Raw genomic sequence first — 17,645 nt, 5'->3', positions numbered from 1 at the left:
TCAAATAATCTTGAACTTTCTTTCCCCTTTTAATCTCATTTTAGCTGCATTGGGTGTTCAGCAGCCATCGCTCCTTGGAGCATCTCCTACCATTTATACGCAGCAAACGGCGTTGGCAGCAGCAGGCCTTACCACACAAACTCCAGCGAACTACCAGTTAACTCAGACAGCAGCATTGCAGCAACAGGCTGCAGCTGCAGCAGCTGCGTTGCAACAGGTGAATCTTCAGGACCATATGTGACATAAAGACAAAATTAGCTTGAGTAGCTATGGTCACTACCATCCATCATTGTTTAATGAATGTGGGTTTTAATGAAGGCAGAGTTTGGGGTCTTTATTCTTTTTTATTTTGTTTTGTTTTCCTGTTGACGGAAATTATACACAAGCCTAGCAGATACAGAAAAATGTATAGTTGCATATTCAAAATTCTTTAGTTTTTAAATTGGGCAGTTTTATACCTTGAGAAATAATTCTGTTCTTGGTGGACCCTGGAGTAGAACTGTAATAACTAGGTTGTCGTTCATTTTGTTTGTTTTAGAAGAGGTTAGCTAGTCTAGAACTTAATTTCTTCCTTTGTAATTCTGGCTTTATATTGGAATGTAAGTGGCTCATTATTTGAGAATGACTAAAAGTAAAAGCCTTGCTTTTCTTTGTAAAGTCTGTTGGTTTCTGTTTTTTCCAGCAATACTCACAACCTCAACAGGCCTTGTATAGTGTGCAACAGCAGGTTAGTTTATGTTTTCCAACTTATAAAGTGATTTAAAAGTAGAAAATTGTTTTAAAATTAATTTGATGATAAACTTTAATTCCTGTTAGGCACCTTCTTTGATTTCGATTCTTTGGAGGTACAGAAAATGAAGTTTCAAAAGAGAATGATTCTAAGACACAGAGATAGAAGGGAGGTGTTGATCATTGTGCTTACGGCATAGAGTAATCTGGGGAAAAAAATCATTCTACAGAGCTTTTAGCCCTGTACCACTGTCTCAAACCTTTAGTTCTACTTTGCTGAACTAAATCATATGAAAAGAAAAGTTTCTGTGTTTTCAATCAGAATATTGGACTCGAAGCCTTTTTTTTTTCCTTTTCAAAGCGGTACCTTTTTTTTTCCTAAACGAAATCATATGTAGAAACTCAATGTATCGAATATTAAAATAGAGCTTTTAAAAATGGGACACACCTTTATTTACTGTTCCCACTCCTAATCACGAAGTGCATTTGAACAATTTTTTTAAAACATTTTTACTTAATTTCTACATTTGAACAATTCAAAGTAAGTTCATTTGGTCGCCATTCCCTGGGCTCATAATTTACTCAAGAGTTTTCCTTAAGGTTTAAAATTTATAGGACGAGATAAGGAAAACTGGGCCCAAGGAGAAGCATGTCCAGGAAATGACATTTACCTTAAATGGAGCTGTCTCTAGCCTAAGTGAGAAAGCACTACTCATTCTAGGCTTCTCTAGGCCTAGGAGCAAGTTTGCAGTCTTTCTTACCTGAGCCATTGAGAAATTTCAGGAAAATCTAACAGGAAAAGTCAGATGGAAGAGAAAGTGACTAAACGCTGGATCCAAAGACACTGTGGAGAAGCATGAGGCAGACACTTTGATCCAGAAGCTCTTGTCCCGAGAACCCATACCCCAATTTCATTCTTGATGTAAGCTTGAGGTTTGAGAAACATTTTCTTGAAAATTGCAGTATACTAATAGTTTTGATAAACCTCTAAAAAAACCTAATGAAATGGATTTCAGAAGTGGCTGTCTTGCTTTCAAAATATTATCTAGACTTATTTTTGTATGAAATACATTTAATTTTGGAATGCATTATTAAATATAATCAATTGGATTATCTAAAAATGGCAACCAGACCAGAACCAAATTCATTGCCATCAAGTCAGTGCCAATTCTCTAGGACAAGGTGGAGCTGCCCCTGGGAGTTCCTGAGATTGTAAATCTTTACAAGAGGAGAAAGCCCCATCTTTCCCTTGGAGCGGCTGGGGGTTTCAAACTGCTGACCTTGAGGGTACCACTATGTCACCAAGGCCCCCTAAAATGGCAATTAACTATTAACTAGTATTCACTTAACAGAATTATTATTCAATATTTAGCATCTGATAAAAGGCCATAAGTAAACTGAGTGTTTCTGTCAGAACCTCATAGAGCCCACTTTTTCTTAGCTTAAGTCATTTGTTTCTGAGTGTTTTACCTTCTGTCTTCCCACCAGTTCTTCTGGCTTTCCTATATTTTTTTGTTAGCTACTGCCAGAAAATCAAAATTTTGATCTTTCAGTTTCCTAAGCTCTATCAAATCTGATCAGAAATGCTTCTCATTTTAGGTATATGCTATGTGTCAAATGACTAGTATTTTTTGTGAGTAGTAGCAGAATCTTAATACTGAACCATTTTTGTACAAGTGTTCCTCTTGGGTTCTGTGGACTTTTGACTGGCATTTTTCCTAAAAATAGCAACAAAATAAAGCATTGAATGCTTCTTAGTGTCAGTTATTACATAAGATTTATTTATATATATATATCAGGTCCATAGATAATACAAGTAAGAAACCTTATGTGTTCAGCTGACTTCTGTTAGTTTAATTTTTCTTAGAGATAAAGTATTTAAAAGTAATAGTTTCCTTTTGTAAGCAATTTTTTCCTATTGTTATTCTGTTTTCAGTTGCAGCAACCCCAACAGACCCTTTTAACCCAGGTTAGTTTGGTGTTACTTTCTATCTTCTGGCTATCTGAATAAATAGTAGACCACAGTTTTATTCATACTTTCTCTCAAGATTTAAAGATGAGTATTTGTTGACTTCACCTAACAACTTGGTAGTTTCATATTTTAAATAACGATTGAAGATATGTGGGGTTTCTTGCTTGTTTTCTGTGGATTTTGATTGTAGGTCCAGCTGTGATCTACTTTTTGTTTAACTTTTCATGGATTAGGTGATCTACAGAGTAGATCCGTTTTCTTTTCAAGTCACACATTCTTTGTTTCATGTAATTGATTGCTATCCCCACAGGGGAGCATCATTTACTCTGCTTTCTCCCTGTGTTTCCCCTTGCCAGTCCTCCTCTTTGATTCCATCTTCCTGCTTTCTGAGCTTTGTCCTTAGGTAAATGCTGTCTGTTGTTTAGTGATAAGAGAATTTATTTCTTAAGGACTGTGTATTCCCATAGTGTTGTTCACTTTATAGTTTACTTCTAGGGCTGGAGGGTGAATAAGGACCACATCTTGGATCTTTATTAAACTGTGGATTGTGAATTTAAATGAAGGCGTGTTTTAAAACTCACTGGACCATGGGACCTTTTCCCACTGGTTAACCTAAGCACTTATTAAAGTGAAGATAATGATGAAATAAATCTCAAAATAACAAAATATTTAAGACTTGATTCTCACTTTCAATTTACACTTGAATGTTTTCTAATTTTAAATTTTAGCTTGGTTTTAAGCCATTTAAGTTGTTTTCCCTTAAACCTTTTTATGTATATCCGAATATATATATATGTTTTTTATTAAAATAACATTTTATTGGGGGCTCTTTTACCTCTTCTAACAATCCATACTTCAGTTGTATTGGGCATATTTGCAAATATGTTGTCATCACTATTTTCTAGATATTTACTTTCTATTGAGTGCTTGGTTAAAATTTTTGTATAAATCCAAATTAGTTTCTTAATTTGGTGTTGGTTATATTTTTGAGTGTATGTGTGGGTGAGGATGCTTATCTTTTTCTCCATACTTATACACTTTTTTTTTTCCTGATTATTTTTATGTGTGTATAGTTTAATGATAATTGATTTTATTCTTTAAGTTACACAGTTATTCTTGCTGTGATTGTTTTGTAGCCAGCTGTTGCATTGCCTACAAGCCTTAGCCTGTCTACTCCTCAGCCTGCAGCCCAGATAACTGTTTCATATCCAACGCCAAGGTCAAGTCAACAACAAACTCAACCTCAGAAACAACGTGTTTTCACTGGAGTGGTTACAAAGCTACATGACACGTTTGGATTTGTGGATGAGGATGTATTCTTTCAGCTTAGGTAAGCTTCCCTCCACAGATGCTTTCTTGTATTTAGCATTAAGTATATAGATAGAGCATCAGCTCAATGATGGCATAGCATTGTGCTCTTAACAAAAATTTATCTTTTTAATTATTCAGGTTTTATTTGTACCTGTGACCTTTATTGCTTGTTTTATTACTTTGTTTATATTTGTTTTGAGGTTTGATTTTTAAATCACTGGTTTGTTGTTTTTTTTCCCCTTTTTCTTGGAGAATGTGATCAGAGATAGCTTTTGATGATTGCATGAGCTAAGTATGGTCAGAGGATCCCTGGTGGTGCAAGTCCTTAAACACTCACCTCCTCACTGAAAGGCTGGTTATTCGAACCCGCCCAGCTACTCTGTAGTAGATAGATGGGATCGGCTGCTTCTGTAAAGATTAGAGCCACAAAATCTCTGGTAGGCACTTGTTACTTGGTGTTCCTATGAGTCAAAAATGACTAACAATTTTAGGTCAATTCTTTATATGTCTGAAAGAAGCTAGCTATATTTATTAACATAATAATAATAACCAGACTTAGAATGAGACTCATTATTTAAGTGAGATTAGAAGATAAAGTCAAAGTAGGCCTTTATATGGCGCTGTCGTAGTGTAATGGTTTTGCATCACGCTGTGATCCACATGGTTGGCAGTTTGAAACCACCAGCAGCTCCAATGGAGAAAAGCTGGGCTTTCTACTTCCATAAACAGTTACATTCTCAGAAGCCAACAAGAGGTCTCTGAATCAGCATTGACTCAATGATAGTAAGTTTGGTTTGTGGATATGCTATTAGATGTTATATTATCAATAGCATTTAGGTTGGAAAATTAAATCAATTAAAATAATTTCATTCAATAGTTCAAATATATTTAGGAGGTACTTTCTAATAATTAGGAAGTTGGTTAATTACTAAGTAAGATTTTTCTGGAAGTAGTGATGGTTGTGGTCTCCTGCATTGGGTCTTTTTCATCTACTCTATATTTGTCTCATCTTTCGAAAGCCCAAAGCAAAGCTTCCTCTGAAATTGTAAAAGTTAGGAAGGGGCAGACACGGTATTAGAATGTGGGGCAGTAAATTATTTCTTCTACTTCAGACCTTGTGTTTATCCATAGAGGATAAAATGGGATCAGTTCTTAAAAGAAGTATGTTTAAAAGATGTGTCTACTTCATAAAGTAGTCTTTACAGGCTTCTCTTTCAGATACACACCCTCCACACCCCACCCCTCCGCTTCAAAGCAGTGGTTGATTTGATGCTGACTATTGACAATTCTTGTACTCCAATAGGGTTTTCAGTTGCTGATTTCTCAGAAGTAGACATTCTTCTAAGAGGAGACTGAACCTCCAAACTTGGTTAGCAGCTGAGTGTGTTAATCTTTTTTACCACCCAGGAACTCCTATTTCAGAGTCTATTTAAAATATTAACTACTACATAAAAGTTTTTCTTTCAGGGGAAGAAGTCGCTTTATAATTATATTGGTATTTAACTTTTTTATTATTACTTTTACAGTGCTGTCAAAGGGAAAACACCCCAAGTAGGTGACAGAGTACTGGTTGAAGCCACTTATAACCCTAACATGCCTTTTAAATGGAATGCACAAAGAATTCAAACCCTACCAAATCAGGTATGTAAAATAATGTGTTAGGTATTATAGAAATAGGATCATTTGGGTCTTACATTCACTATTTTGTTTGTTTTTAAATTTAATTTTATGAAGAATCAATCTCAAACCCAACCTTTGCTGAAGACTCCTCCTGCTGTACTTCAGCCAATTGCACCACAGACCACATTTGGTGTTCAGGCTCAGCCCCAGCCCCAGTCACTGCTGCAGGCACAGATTTCAGCAGCTTCAATTACACCATTACTGCAGACTCAGCCACAGCCTTTGTTACAGCAGCCACAGCAGAAAGGTAAGATGTGCACCATTCTATCTTTCTAGGTCTCGTGAAAGACAATTCAAACTCAAGCTCTTACAGGACCTAACTGAGATACCAAAGCAATTAATCCCTGCCACCCTATTGATAGCTTAACTGTAATGGAGAAAACTGCTTTGGATACTTTTTTCATATACATGTAACCAACACTTTATGTACATGTAGAATTTGGTCGAAGCACTTTAACTTAGACATTGAACCGTAGTACATCAAATGAATAAGGTATGTTTTACATTTTCCTTTGCAAATTGATTGTTTAGAACTCAGTATTTTCATATAGGAATTGTTACAAATTCTAGCTTTAAAATATGTGCTTGTCAAGTATATATATATATTTGTAGTGTTTTCTCAAGTATGATGTACTGAAAAGTGATAATACAGTGAGCAGCTCTCTAATCACTACTACTTTGTACATTGCTAGCTTATCCTTTAATAGTTTTTACCCTATAAGTATGTGTATCTGTATAGTTGAGCTTTGTCAATTAAGAAATTTTTTTTCATTGTTAATTTTCTAACTTTATATAATATATGTGATTAATCTTATGTAAGATGACTTTGACTCAACATTGTTTAAAGATCTCCATATTCTGTGTGGTACTTGTTTATTCATTTTCTTTTTTTTTTACCCTAACGATAGTCAATGTGTATATTTTGCCACATATTTAAACACTTCATTTCTACCTTCATATCTGTTTCTTCCCCTGGGATCATTTTCCTCTTCTGAAGTATTACTTTAACATAAATTTTAGTGCCTCTCCCTTGCTAAATGAACTGAGTTTTTGTTTGCCTTTATACATTTTTAATGTGGATAATACTCCATTGTATGGATATTGTACAAATATGTACTCTTTTAGGGGCAGGGAGAACATTTGGCTTGTCATTTTGGTGGTTTCTGAAAATGCAGTTATGAAATTTCTCACAGGTTCAAGGGCAATATGCATTAGTTTGTTTTATATATTTCGGTCTTTAAAAGTTCATGGAAATGGAATTGAAAGATAATGGAATTTTTCCATAACTTTTGAAGCCTCATTGTGTGTGTCTGTGTACACATATATGGATAGAATTCCACTCTATATCTTTTGGTGGAACTGTTGACTCATAAACTATGTGCATCATAAACTAAGCTAAACAAAACACCTGATTTTAACATGTGTTCTATAGTTTTATGATTTCTTATCATTTGTTAATTGTTTCTTACCTTTTTCCTAAGTAGTTTACCAGTTGTGAATTGGCACCTGGATAACCCTTTTCTTTCTTTTCTTTTTTTTTTAATATGGAATGCTTCACAAATTTGCGTGTCATCCTTGCGCATGGGCCATGTGAATCTTCTCTGTATAGTTCCAATTTTAGTATATGTGCTGCCGAAGCGAGCACTGGATAACCCTTTTTTTCTACCACTGTCTCAACAGGCTAACACCTATGTGGCTTTTGTGAGAGAGCTCAAGGAAACTGTGCTTTTATGATGTCGCGTCTGGTGACTCGGTGGTTGATATGACAATAAGAGTAGGGTGGACATGTAGAAGGGAGAAAAGTGTTCTTAGTGGACTTAAGGATTAACTTAACAATTGTCCTTAGTGGACTTACGGATCATTTGGTTAAAGGGGAAGGAAATAATCAGTGGCAAGAATTTTTTTTTAGGAGTGTTAGCCTCTGAATCTTTAGCTGATGTAGTATTATTTAATGTTAGAGATATTAATAAATTACCTATTGTAGTTTTCCTCAAATTTTGCATTATGAGGACTTTCAATTACAAACCATCTTAAAAGAGTACATTTCCAGATCACAATAAAGTAAGCCACATCAATTATTTGGGTACCATTGCATACTAAAAAGTTATGTTTCTACTATACTGGAGCTTTAGTGGCACATTGAATAGATGTTGGACTGGTAACTGCAAGATTGGTAGTTCAAACCTACTCACCACTGTGCAGGACTGCTATAGTTTATTGTGAAAAGATGAGTCTATTTGCTTCCATCAAGATTTAATGCGTAGGAAACCTTATATAGGGTTGTTGGATGGTAACAAAGTTGGGTTTTTTTTTTCTTCTTCCAATAGTCTAGTAACTGCAATAACATTATAAAAAATTTGAAATATTGTAAGAATTGTCAGAATATTACATATAGACATGAAGTGACAAAATTTATTGGGAAAATGATATTCATAGACTGGCTTGATACAGAATTGCCACACAAGTTCAATGGGTTAAAAAAAATCAGTGAAGTTCAGTAAATCAATACATGCTTATAGTCAGAGAAGTTGCAAGAACAATGTAATAATTGTTTTATGTATATTTGAGCAATTAGCATTTCACCATATTTTTTCTTTTAATATATGTGTGTGTGCAAATATACACATACTTGTTTAATTTTTTGAATTAATGAGCTGGCAGTTTGACCTTTTCCTTTAAATATTTAAGCTTATCCCTCCTTAAAAAGCATCTTTTTCTGTTACTACAATCCATTGTCATATCTAAGCAAAAATAGATCCTATAGTCAAATTATAAGTAAATAATGTGTTATAGTCAACTTTCCCAGGGGGTCTGTAAAGTATCATTTAAAGTCCCCCAACCTCCTCCTTAAAGTGTAGCCAGGCAGACTTCATTGGACTCACTGACTTACAGATTCTTGTGGACTCTTCATTGATATGGATTTATTTTGATTTCTTGGGTGTTTTACTTAATTTTCTCTTTCTCATGGGACTAGGCACTAATGAGAAGGTAAGCCAAAGGCATTTGACAAGAATATATAATGGATAGTTTTATAGAAGACTGTATCAGGTTCTTTCCTTGTTATTGATGCCAATTTATTAACATGGTCAAAGATAAATGTTACACCTTTTCTGTGGAAGATGTTCTTTTTTTCCTTTGCAGATAATTAAGTTATGAATGATTCTGTAAATACTTTGTTACTCACCCTGTGAATAGCTTGGCCTTTTTTTTTTTAATCATTTTATTGGGGGCTCATACAACTCTTATCACAATCCATACATCCATCCATTGAGTGTCAAGCACATTTGTACATGTTGCCCTCATCATTCTCAAACATTTGCTCTCCACTTAAGCCCCTGGTAACTGCTCCTCATTTCCCCCTCCCTCCCCGCTCCCCTGAATAGCCTTCTCACAGCACTTAGCATTATTTATAGAACTGGCGTCAACCATCTACAGCTGTTGATTAGACCCTGACTACGACTAAGATTGTTATTTACATGTTTAAGGGTTGTAATAAAGGAAATAATGACTCAAGACCATATGCAGATTGCAAAACATAAGCTATTTACTCCCTAACCCTTTATAGAAAATGGTTCCTAAGTCCAGGGTTAGGTGGTGGTTTTCCTGAATCAATTTTTCATTATAAGATTCAGAATGAGTATTTTTCTAATTCTGTCATCTTGTTTCTGTCTTATCAGCTGTCAAAAACAGATGAGCTTTTTTCTCATTTGCTGGGAGTTCTGTGTTTCTTAAAAGTATTTTTATGATCTTGTGTCCTTTTATTTTTCAACTTGTATATCCTTAGTCATTTTTGGTTTGATCCTTTAGGCAGTGGGAACCCTTCCAAGCGGACTGTATGTCCCCATTAGACTTTGAGCACCTTTTTCCTTTCTCATATAAGATGTCTCATTTTTCCAAGTTAAACACTTGCCTGTGTTTTCTGGAGTGGCTTTGACCCTGAAGCGGGAAGTAAGCATCAAAAAAGCAGTAGAAACCTATCACATTTTTATCATCCATAATGAGAAAGCAGACATACTGAATGAAATTTGTAGGATACTTGGAGATTAGAGGGTTTTTTCCCCCCAATACAGCTTGCATAGCAAAAATAACTACATAAAACACTATGCCGGACTTCACACTGTTATTTATTTTCTGTATCATGTGCTAGAAATAAAATGTAATCTAATATGAGAAGAAAATTATCTTAGTTCAGTTTTAAATATCTCATGTATTATGTAGGAGGTATAGGGTGGAACTGTATCCATAGAAACTCACACCCATTGCCGTTGAACACAAATGGGGAATTATTTGTGTTGTATTCCTTTTTTCCCTTGTTCTGGGTACCGTTTTTCCTATTTAATAGTAGCCTTAACAATCCTTTAAGTTGAGGACGTCTAGTAAGGTTTTTAGCAAATTTAAAGAACAAGTTTTGAAAACCTTGTGGCTTTATAAGATGCTGAGAGAGATGCATTGGATGAGTGTTTTTATGTAGCGTTGTGAAGAATTTGGTTTCTTAGTCTACTCTTTGAAATTATTTAAATTCACATTATGTCAAAGAGGTACTATCCTAGTAATATTTGTAAATTAAAAATAAATATATTTGTAAAAGTAGTAAATATTTGTTGTGGATAAGATGAAGTAGTTGTTTGTGAAAACTAGGAAGAATTCATCAAAACAATACCTAGAGTGCTTGCTTTGGCAGCACATGAAGTAACATTGAAACGATGCAGAGAAGATTAGCAAGGCCGCTGTGCAGCCATTCCAGGCAAATTTGTGAAATGTTTTGTGTATATATATGTATCTTAAGGCAATACCTCTGTTGTTTTGAAACATAAAATATACTTTTGAAGTTTGTTTTCTTGATTTTCAATTATTTGGCAGTGCTCCCTGATGTTATCTATGAAATACAACCTGATACTTTAGAACTTGTTTAAACAAGCTTTTTTTTCCCCTGTGTCTTTTTAAAGCTGGCTTATTGCAGCCCCCTGTCCGTATAGTTTCACAGCCACAACCAGCACGAAGGTTAGAACCCCCATCCAGATTTTCTGGAAGGAATGACAGGGGAGATCAAGTACCTAACAGAAAAGATGACCGAAGGTATGTTTCAGTCACTGTTGTGGCTATTTGTTTTGTGTTACCATTACACTTTATTAAAGGACTCTTCCATGTTGCCAAGAAATGTTAGTAATTAATTTTTTTTTCTTTTGAGTCGTGAAAGAGAGAGAGAAAGACGGAGATCCAGAGAAAGATCTCCTCAGAGAAAGCGTTCGAGGGAGAGATCACCCCGAAGAGAGAGAGAGAGGTCGCCTCGGAGAGTTCGACGTGTTGTTCCCCGTTACACAGTTCAGTTTTCTAAATTCTCTTTAGATTGGTAGGTTCTTTGTCTTCCTTTGTTCTTTATTGATTACGAATTTCATAATTTGTAATACAAATACAGTCTTTGCCATTAGAAATCATGTTCATAGTACCAAGAATTACTGAGCCTCATCCACAAAATAGAGATATTTTTGAAGCAGCATAATTATTGTAAGGATAAATTTCGTTGCTATCTATTGTTAAAATTTTAAGTACTTGATGGTATCAGATTGTGGTAATTCACTTCTAATGCATAAATTGGGCAAACTGGTTTACTCTAAGGGAAAGTTAGGAGAACCTATTATTGCTGGACTGTATAACAGAAATCAGCAGGTGGAAAAACCAAGAGCAGCTTTAACCAAAATCAGTCACTAGCTAACTATAAAAAACTGTGCCTGAGTGTTGTATTCTTTTAAGAACTGTATCTGTGCTCAAAGTCAAAACAGCAAATGGAAAGGTGACAATGGAGTGGGGGGTAGGGCCGGAGTGGAGGGCATTGTGTTAATGGGGGAAGAGGGACTCAAAGTGAAGGAGCTACAACTTGAATGTTATTACAGAAAAGGTTGAATTTGTTTATTTTGTTATATGCATTCTCAACAGGAAATGTTTTTAAAATCAAGCAGGAATAATAGTAAAATAAGAAAAGTGAACCATCAAAAGTAGTTTAAAGTAGAAATAAGTGCTACATATACTTCATTGAACTTGAGAATTAGCTTTAGTATTTTAACCTAATTTAATAGTTTAATTCCCATCCACCAAAAATTAAAATTTGTATGTAGTCAATTTTAGATTTTGTCGTATAATTCCAGAACACATAAACTCAAAATCAAACTCATTGCTGTTGAGTCAGTTCCAGCTCCTAGAGACTGGATAGGTCAGCGTAGAGCTGCTCTTAGGTTGGGCAGGAGTGTTAACTTCTCCAAGAGTAGAACATTTCATCTTTCTCCTTTGAGTAGCTGTTGATTTTGAACTGCCTGCCTTGTGGTTAGCAGCCAAACTTGGAACTCATTTCGCTATGAGAACTCCTTCTAGAACACAGTGTATTTTAGTTAAGCCTTAAGAGGGGAAGGATGCTTCAGTGGTAGAACTCTTCAAGGCAGAAGATCTGGGTTCTTTCCCAGGCAGTGTAACTCAATCATAGCCACTGCTAGTTTGTCAGTGGTGGAACCTTAAGAGTTGAAATACAACTGAGTAAGTGTCAGCAGGTTCCAAACTCTGATGGTCTAGGAAGAAAGGTCTGGCAACCCAGTTATGAAAAATAGCCCCTTAGATCACAATAGTCTGATCCTGCTATGAATGAGCTTGTAGATCTGGAGTCAATTTCATGGCAAATAACAATGCCAAGAAAATCTTGCCTTAAACTGTAGTCATTTTTCTTAAATACTGTACATATATACTCAAGTACAAACTAAGTTTCCCAGCACATATTTTATGCCGTTTTTGTGGTTAAATTAGGTGCCTCGGCTGATATTCAGATTGGCTTATACTTGAGTATATATGTATATAGTTGGTGTTCATTTATTTTTGTTTAGGGTCAAATCAGCTATTCCAGTTTTTTGGTATCTATGTTTACTAACATATCCAGTCTGCATATTTCAGACACCTTTTGGGAGTAAAGCCAAAAACAAGAGGGAGCTTCAAAAAGTTTGTCGAGAAATTCTATTATATTTTAAATCCATTTTACTGGGAATTTTTTACATAGAAAAACTCTATTTAAATAGAGTTGTAAATAGAGCAGCTCTTCATTTAGCACTTGTTGCCAGTCTGGAATTATTCTGAGAGGCTCTAGACCTCACAGCTCACTCCTTTGAAGTAAAGGTGGGCATGTTTTCTTTCAGGAGTATACCAAATATACTTAGTGTCATAAATACTGTTTTATTGCTTTTTTAATCTTCTTTTGAGAGAAAGAGGATGTTTTTTCCTCCCAAAAAGAACTACACTCAGAAGCCCACAGGGGCAGTTCTGCCTTGCCCTATACAGTTGATCTAAGTTGGAATTGACTGATGGTAATGAGTAGCAGCAATACAACTTTTTTATGTAGTTGGGGAAGTAAATATTTTCTTAGGATTTGCTTTATTATCAGTTTTTCTCCTGTTTGTATATCTTAACATTTACTTTCAAAATTTTTAAAACTATTACACACACTTTCTTTTTGTAATGCTTTAAACTACCAGGAGGAACATGAAACTCAAGTACATTTTTTTCACATCATTGTTTTTACATCACAATCTTGTTCCAGTAAAGTATACCAGCAACCATTACCAGCAATTGTATCACTGTTAAGTTTACTATAGAGACAACCTACATAGATTAGTTTTTGTTTCATATCACTATCTTTTAAACAGATAATGTTTAATCTGAAAAGTAGTTGTGACTACTTTTAATTGTGTTTTTAAATGAAGCCTCCTGACTTCATCAGATTGATTTACCTTTGAGTTGGTCTCCTTTAAAACTCAAGAAAAAATAAATCATCTTTTTAAAATATTGATATGCCAGATGTAAAAGGCAAGAAACTTGTCTCTTCCTGTAATAATCAGATTTGGTTCTCTGTTAATTACATAAAGGGGTTGTGGAAGTGTGGATAATCTTTAAAGCATTTGGGTTTTCCTTTCATAAGGATTTTTATATTTAATTTTGAATGTAGCAGTTGGGAGAATTTTAGTTCAGAATAAAAGTTGCATTTTTTTCTCCATTATTTAGACCTGATTGAGCAGTGTGCGAAAGATAATTGGCTACCACTCCCATCCCTCCTTTGTACTAGTTACCGATATGAACCAGAGTTTTCTTAGATAGCGTCCCAGCTGATGCGGAGCTGCTTTGGTCCAGATCTTTTCTGGAGTCAGGGTTAAAGTTTATTTCATTTGAGAGGGTCTTTACTAATTGTTTGCCAGACACAAAAAGTACTGAGAACTATTGGTAAACAAATCTAAAACTAAGGCTTTGGTTCATCTTGGCAAATGTATGGCTCATTTATAACTGCCCCCATTTTCAGCTGACTTGTGTCAACACTAAGTATGTTTGCATAAACTTTGGTATCAGGCTGTCATTTAGTCACTATTCCTGTCTGTTTTTCAGTCCTAGTTGTGACATGATGGAACTAAGGCGTCGTTATCAGAATTTATATATACCTAGTGACTTTTTTGATGCTCAGTTTACGTGGGTGGATGCTTTTCCTTTGTCAAGACCATTTCAGCTGGGAAATTACTGCAATTTTTATGTAATGCACAGAGAAGTAGAGTCCTTGGAAAAAAATGTGGCCATTCTCGATCCACCAGATGCTGACCACTTATACAGTGCAAAGGTTTGTATTCCACTGTGATACACAGCATACGTTTCTTAGCATTTCTTCAGAATGGGACAATTCTTCAGGAAAAAAATGTTAGGTGTAGGACCTAATTCTCTCTCTCTCTCTCTCTCTCTCTCTCTCTCTCTCTCTCTCTCTTTGCCTAATTTTATTTTGAGTACTTGGAGCCTAGTAACACAGTGGTTAAAGTGCTAGGCTGCCAACTGAGTGGTTTAAACCCACCAGCTGTTCCACAGACGCTGATGTGGCATTTCCCTTCCATAAAGACTTAACAGCCTTGGAAACCCCTTGGGGCAGCCCTCCTCTGTCCTTTATACGGGGTCCTACGAGTTGGAATAGACTTGATGGTAGTGGGTTTGTTTTGTTATTTAGAACTTGGTTATTTAAGTAATATAACCTTTCTTTGCTTTAGCTCTTAAATTGTACAACTAGTGCAGATTGAACCTCATAAAAATGTTAATATTCTTAAACTTCTGGAATTTTTTGTGATCTCGTATACTCTGCACAAATACATTCAATACAGTTTCTGCTATAGCACTTTACCTTCCGTTTTAGTAAAAGATTTCAGATATGTACTATGTAAGGATAATTAGTAGTGCTTCTCATTTTTTTACATTGCTTTAGACTTTTGACAGGATTGAATTATTTGACTATAATAGGTAATGCTGATGGCTAGCCCTAGTATGGAAGATCTGTATCATAAGTCATGTGCACTTGCTGAAGATCCTCAAGAACTTCGAGATGGGTTTCAACATCCCGCTAGACTTGTTAAGGTAAAATGAAACATTCATTTTTAACTTAATATTCTTTTTGCTTCTTTGTAATTGCATGTAAATTAAATGAAAAAAGTTGTGTGTATAATCTTGTTTTATTAGTTGAATTTCTTTTAAGGCACTCTGAAGTAAGAAGCTACTGGTTTATTGCAGATTATGGCTATTTATGTGTTGCCAATTAAGGTGTCATTTGGTATTGGTAGCATGCTACAATTTTATTGGTTATAGGATTTAGTATATCTTAAGGTGCTATTGCAGTTTGAATTATAGCTTGTTTCTTGCAAAATAACTCTTAATCTGAAGAAATGCTTTTAGAAGGATGAGTTGTGATGTGTAAATCCTATTCCATTGCTGAAATGCAGTGTGGAAATGATGAACTGAACTCTTCCTAGACTGACAGATACCAGAGGTAGTAAACATAATAATGGAATGCCTTTCCATCGCAAGTATTTTCTTTATAATTTGAAAGATTGCATTGTACATTTAAATAGCTATTTATTTTGAATTAGTTTTTAGTGGGCATGAAAGGCAAAGATGAAGCCATGGCCATTGGAGGCCACTGGTCTCCTTCGTTGGATGGACCAGACCCAGAAAAAGACCCCTCGGTGTTGATTAAGACTGCTATTCGTTGTTGTAAGGCTCTGACAGGCATTGATCTAAGTGTGTGCACACAGTGGTAAGTACCCATTCATTTCCTTACTAGAAATGCTTTCCTAGTAGTTTGCATAGATGTTTTTACCAATCAGCCTTCCCCTTGGCCACCTACCCCTATTATTTTAGCAACCTTGGTCCTGCAGGTAATCTCCTCAAAGGAAAATCCCTAATTGTAGCAATAGTTTATTTGGTGCCAAAAGTGTTTTGGGGGGGGAAACGATTAAGCACTAATCAAAATAAACTGGAAATTTAAATGTTTTGTTATGCTGTATTTCAGAAGTTGGATGTATATTGAAAATATTTTTTATTTCGTGCATAGCTGGAGAAGATCGTCAAGAGAGAACTTCATTTCGTTTTTTCTTTTGTTATAAAATGATGTAGTTGCTGATTATTTTTGTTCAGCCATATTTTCTCTTGAGGCTTATTTGTCCTTTGTATTTTAGTATATTTCTTGTGACTTAATTGAGATTATTCCTTTTTTAGCATATGAAATCTGAACAGCTATCCAGCTTCTTCAGGTATTCTCTGAACTATGGGTAGCTCTATTATCAAACTTGAACATGCCTTGGGGGAAATATGTTTCTTTTAACCAATGAAATATACAAATGTACCAAAAGAGGAACTATGGCTTCTATAATTTTTTTTTCTTTAGACCAACCTCAAGTTCTTGCAGCAAAATTTCTTTACTTGATGTGCTACAAGTGATCTAGGGACTTTAAAATGTATTTTAGAATTTTTTTTCCAACATGCTTCTTCCCTTGCAACAGGTACCGTTTTGCAGAGATTCGCTACCATCGCCCTGAGGAGACCCACAAGGGGCGTACAGTTCCAGCTCATGTGGAGACAGTGGTTTTATTTTTCCCGGATGTTTGGCATTGCCTTCCCACCCGCTCAGAGTGGGAAACCCTCTCCCGAGGATACAAGCAGCAGCTGGTCGAGAAGCTTCAGGGTGAACGCAAGGAGGCTGATGGAGAACAGGCACTGAACGCTAATCCCTTTTTCTATTTCCGCTTCTCACAGGCACAGGAACACAGGCACAAATGCACACCACACACTACATAACAAACACACATGGAGGAACATAACTGGTAACAGCGACTGGTACTCCAGCTTTCAGCAGTATAGTTGTATGCGCTTTTCTCTGAAAAATTCTGTCTATTATACGAACTTAAGAGTGCTGAGACCTCAAAGGAAATAAGTTGTGCTTAAATTGCACAAAATTTTGTTTTCATCATAGGTCTAGTTGCTGGAATCTGGGACCAGTTGTTGAGCAAGATTCAGTATTAAGCCATTTTAAGCACTTTGCCATTTTCTGAAATTTAAAAAATTTTCTCTTTCACGGTCATCAGTTCTAGTCATGGATATTTGAAATTGGACCACCCACAAGTCTGAGAGATTTGAAATTTCAGGCTATGTGGCAACGTCATTGGTACATTTGAAAGGTCTGACTAAATCAGTCTTAATTTGGGGTGGCTTGAAAATTGGGGCAAGATGACACACTGTGTGGTTAGTGGAGACCGGCAGTGTTTGTGCATCCCTGATATCCTTTGTGTTGTAATTTATCACCCTTTTGTGTTTCACAGATCTGGCTTTGATTGGCTGATGAGTGTCTTTGTTATCAGTTAAAGTGATAGAATGTATGTACGTGGACTTGCCTAAACAATAACTTTAGGAGAAGACAATCTGAAACATTTGTGACCTTGAACAGATCAGCAACAGACTTTTAAAAGTAAATTACTTTATTTTAAGGCTTCAGAATAGTAATTATGGTCTTAATTTTGCATGTCAGGATGAAGAAGAGAAGGATGACGGTGAAGCTAAAGAAATTTCCACACCTACCCATTGGTCTAAACTTGATCCAAAGACAATGAAGGTAACTTTGAAAGTG

At 35.5% G+C, this 17,645-nt stretch overlaps 1 protein-coding gene and 3 non-coding genes across 9 annotated transcripts in view; 3 read left to right on the top strand and 1 right to left on the bottom strand.

Moving 5' to 3' along the window:
• The window catches only part of CCAR1 (cell division cycle and apoptosis regulator 1), a 43,248-nt gene that overhangs the window by 11,381 nt on the left and 14,222 nt on the right, over window positions 1-17,645 (top strand). For 4 of the 6 annotated variants that reach the window (XM_075534474.1, XM_075534472.1, XM_075534471.1 and 1 more), the window contains exons 3-15: window positions 45-217; window positions 683-727; window positions 2,666-2,698; window positions 3,838-4,031; window positions 5,539-5,653; window positions 5,747-5,939; window positions 10,639-10,768; window positions 10,881-11,042; window positions 14,102-14,327; window positions 14,990-15,103; window positions 15,613-15,779; window positions 16,525-16,735; window positions 17,547-17,630. In XM_075534474.1, coding sequence (XP_075390589.1) covers window positions 45-217; window positions 683-727; window positions 2,666-2,698; window positions 3,838-4,031; window positions 5,539-5,653; window positions 5,747-5,939; window positions 10,639-10,768; window positions 10,881-11,042; window positions 14,102-14,327; window positions 14,990-15,103; window positions 15,613-15,779; window positions 16,525-16,735; window positions 17,547-17,630 — 1,847 coding nt within the window. The remainder of the gene's footprint in view (window positions 1-44; window positions 218-682; window positions 728-2,665; window positions 2,699-3,837; window positions 4,032-5,538; window positions 5,654-5,746; window positions 5,940-10,638; window positions 10,769-10,880; window positions 11,043-14,101; window positions 14,328-14,989; window positions 15,104-15,612; window positions 15,780-16,524; window positions 16,736-17,546; window positions 17,631-17,645) is intronic. The other 2 variants (XM_075534475.1, XM_075534476.1) reach the window with 2 other exon arrangements.
• Window positions 7,231-7,337, bottom strand: LOC142430000 (U6 spliceosomal RNA). The gene has a single exon (XR_012780493.1). It is a non-coding gene; the product is annotated as a U6 spliceosomal RNA (small nuclear RNA).
• LOC142430022 (U6 spliceosomal RNA) lies at window positions 10,358-10,464 on the top strand. Its single transcript, XR_012780513.1, has one exon. It is a non-coding gene; the product is annotated as a U6 spliceosomal RNA (small nuclear RNA).
• Window positions 15,425-15,488, top strand: LOC142430134 (small nucleolar RNA SNORD98). Its single transcript, XR_012780602.1, has one exon. It is a non-coding gene; the product is annotated as a small nucleolar RNA SNORD98 (small nucleolar RNA).

The sequence above is a fragment of the Tenrec ecaudatus genome, chromosome 16 (genome assembly GCF_050624435.1).
Source record: "Tenrec ecaudatus isolate mTenEca1 chromosome 16, mTenEca1.hap1, whole genome shotgun sequence".
Lineage (NCBI taxonomy): Eukaryota > Metazoa > Chordata > Mammalia > Afrosoricida > Tenrecidae > Tenrec > Tenrec ecaudatus.
The sequence above is the reverse complement of the archived record's forward strand: the minus strand, read 5'-3'. Positions and strand labels throughout refer to the sequence as shown.